A 2,619-nucleotide genomic window follows, 5' to 3' on the forward strand; every position below is an offset into this window, starting at 1 on the left:
ATGGAGAGGCCCCTGGAGCGGGACAACATGACCAGGGTCCAGCAGTTTGTCTTGCTGGGCTTGTCCACAAGGCCAGAAGTAAGGGACATCCTGTTTGCCGTCTTTCTGACCCTCTACCTGCTGACCCTCCTGGAGAACACGCTCACCGTCCTCCTCGTCTGCAGGCACAGCGAGCTCCACAAGCCCATGTACTTCTTCCTGGGCAACCTGAGCTGCCTGGAGATGTGCTACGTGTCGGTGACCACGCCCAGCCTGCTCGCGGGGCTGCGGGCTGGACCCTGCCGCGTGCCCTTCACAGCCTGCATGACCCAGCTCTTCCTCTTCATCTCCCTCATCTGCACGGAGTGCTCCCTCCTGGCGTCCATGGCCTACGACCGCTACGTGGCCGTCTGCCGCCCACTCCACTACCCGCTGCTCATGAGGCCCCAGGTCTGCCTGGGCTTGGCTGTGGCTTCATGGCTTGGTGGGCTGCTGGTCTCAGTGGTCAAAACAGCATGCATCGCCAGCCTGTCCTACTGTGGCCCCAACGTCCTCAACCAATTTTTCTGTGACGTCTCCCCTCTGCTCAACCTGTCCTGCACCCACGTGGCCCTGACGGAGCTGGTGGACTTCATCTCTGCCATCGTCATCTTCTGCGGGACCCTGCTGGTGGCCTTGGCCTCCTACTCAGCCATTGGGGTGAGCGTGCTCCGCATGCCCTCAGCTGCCGCCCGGCGCAAGGCCTTCTCCACCTGCGCCTCCCACCTGGTTGTGGTGGGCATCTTCTACTCGGCAGCCCTCTTCATCTACTGCCGCCCCAGCCGCATCAGATCCATGGACCTCAACAAGGTGCTGTCCGTCATCTACACGGTGGCCACGCCCGTCTGCAATCCTGTCATCTACTGCCTGCGGAACAGGGAGGTCCACGTGGCGCTGCGGAGAACCCTCCACTGGTCCTGATGCTAATCTCCTAACTTAAAATTTCTCATGGCTTGAAATACCACAAGTAATACTGAAAAGCAAGTTAAATACTAAGAGAGTATGCTTCTCACGAGATACACAATGAGTTCATGACAATTAATAATAAAATCTTAGCTACCCTAGAGAAGCATGGACAATGTCTATGAGAAAGCAAGTCATCAAAGATGAAAGATGAGTGAGTGGTGATTCACATGACAAGATGCTTGAATTTCTTAGTAAACCAGGAAGTATAAATGTAACCATCCTTTCATCTGTACTACCAGAAGATTGACAAATATTTCCCAAATGCGTCTATATACCCCCAGAAGTAGAGATAGAAATATATAAGGATATTCATTGCATCTTTGTAATGAAAAAAAATCAGAAACAACCTACATGTCCATCCAGTGTGTGAATTAAATATAGTACATTCATTCTGAGACAAACATTGGAGTATTAAAAAGAAGATCTGTAGTTTTGACATTGAAAGTTGGCTAGTATAGATGTCAAATAAAAAATCAGGTAAAACACGCTATGAAATACTTTTGTTTTTTTTAATTTTTAATTTTGCAAGTGTGCATGGAACCAGGAGACCCTCTCCTGTGGTCTTCAGATGCATTAGTGCTTCTTAGAGCAAGTTACTAACCAGTGTTTCCTCCCTAAAACCTAGGATTGATTAAATGAAGGCAGGAGCTTATCACCCATCTTTATACTCCAGGCTCCAAGCACAAGGCTAGGCATTTGGGAAGAGATCAGTGAATGCATGATGGCCTGAACAAAGGGTGTCACTGAAACTGATTCTCCTCTACTCCTCCTCCCCTTAAGCCTCTGCAAAGCATCAAGAAAAAAGTATGCCATAGAATCTGTAATGAATAAACTCCCTGCAAACAAAAGTCCAGGACTGGATGGCTTCACTGGGGAATTCTATCAAACACACAAAGAAGAACTTAAACCAATCCTTCTCAAACTCTTCCAAAAGACTGAAGAGGAGGGAACACTCTTAAACCCATTCTCTGAAGCCACCATCACCCTGATACCAAAACCAGATAAGGTACTACTGAAAAAGAAAATTATAGGTCAATGTCAGTGATGAACATAGATGCAAAAATTCTCAACAAAATATTAGGAAGCCAAATCCAACAACACATTAAAAAGACCATACACTATGATCAATTTTGATTCATCCCAGGGTCACAAGGATGGTTCAACATCAATCAGTGAGATATACCACACCAACAAGAGAAAGGACAGAATCTCTCAGGAGCATCTCAACAGATGCAGAAAAAGCATTTGATAAAGTTCAACATCCGTTCATGGTAAAAACTCTTACCAGAGTGGGTAGAGGGGGAACGTACCCCAACACAAAAGCTATTTATGACAAACCCACAGCCAACATAATACTCAACAGCGAAAAGCTGAAAGCATTCCTGATAAAATCTGAGACAAGACAAGGACGTCCACTCTTCCCACGTCTATTCAATGTAGTATTAGAAGTCCTGGCCATAGCAATTAGACAAGAGAAAGAAATAAAAGTGAGCCAAATTGGAAGAGAAGAGGCAAAATCGTCACTATATGCAATGACATGATACTATATAGAGAAAACTCTAAAGACTCCACACAAAAACTACTACAGCTGATACACAAATTCAGCAAGGTAGCAGGACACAAGGTTAACATACA

General features: G+C 46.4%; 1 protein-coding gene across 1 annotated transcript; it reads left to right on the forward strand.

Moving 5' to 3' along the window:
- LOC107032879 (olfactory receptor 6Z7-like) lies at nt 1-939 on the forward strand. The gene has a single exon (XM_015234328.2). It carries the CDS (start codon nt 1-3, stop codon nt 937-939), a length of 939 nt encoding a protein of 312 aa, XP_015089814.2.
- The last annotated feature ends 1,680 nt before the right edge of the window (nt 940-2,619 follow it).

This window comes from Vicugna pacos, chromosome 9, assembly GCF_048564905.1.
Source record: "Vicugna pacos chromosome 9, VicPac4, whole genome shotgun sequence".
Classification (NCBI taxonomy): Eukaryota; Metazoa; Chordata; class Mammalia; order Artiodactyla; family Camelidae; genus Vicugna; species Vicugna pacos.

Excerpts from the sequence above, each read along its gene's own strand:
- LOC107032879 (XM_015234328.2), top strand. The coding sequence starts at position 1 with ATGGAGAGGCCCCTGGAGCGGGACAACATGACCAGGGTCCAGCAGTTT.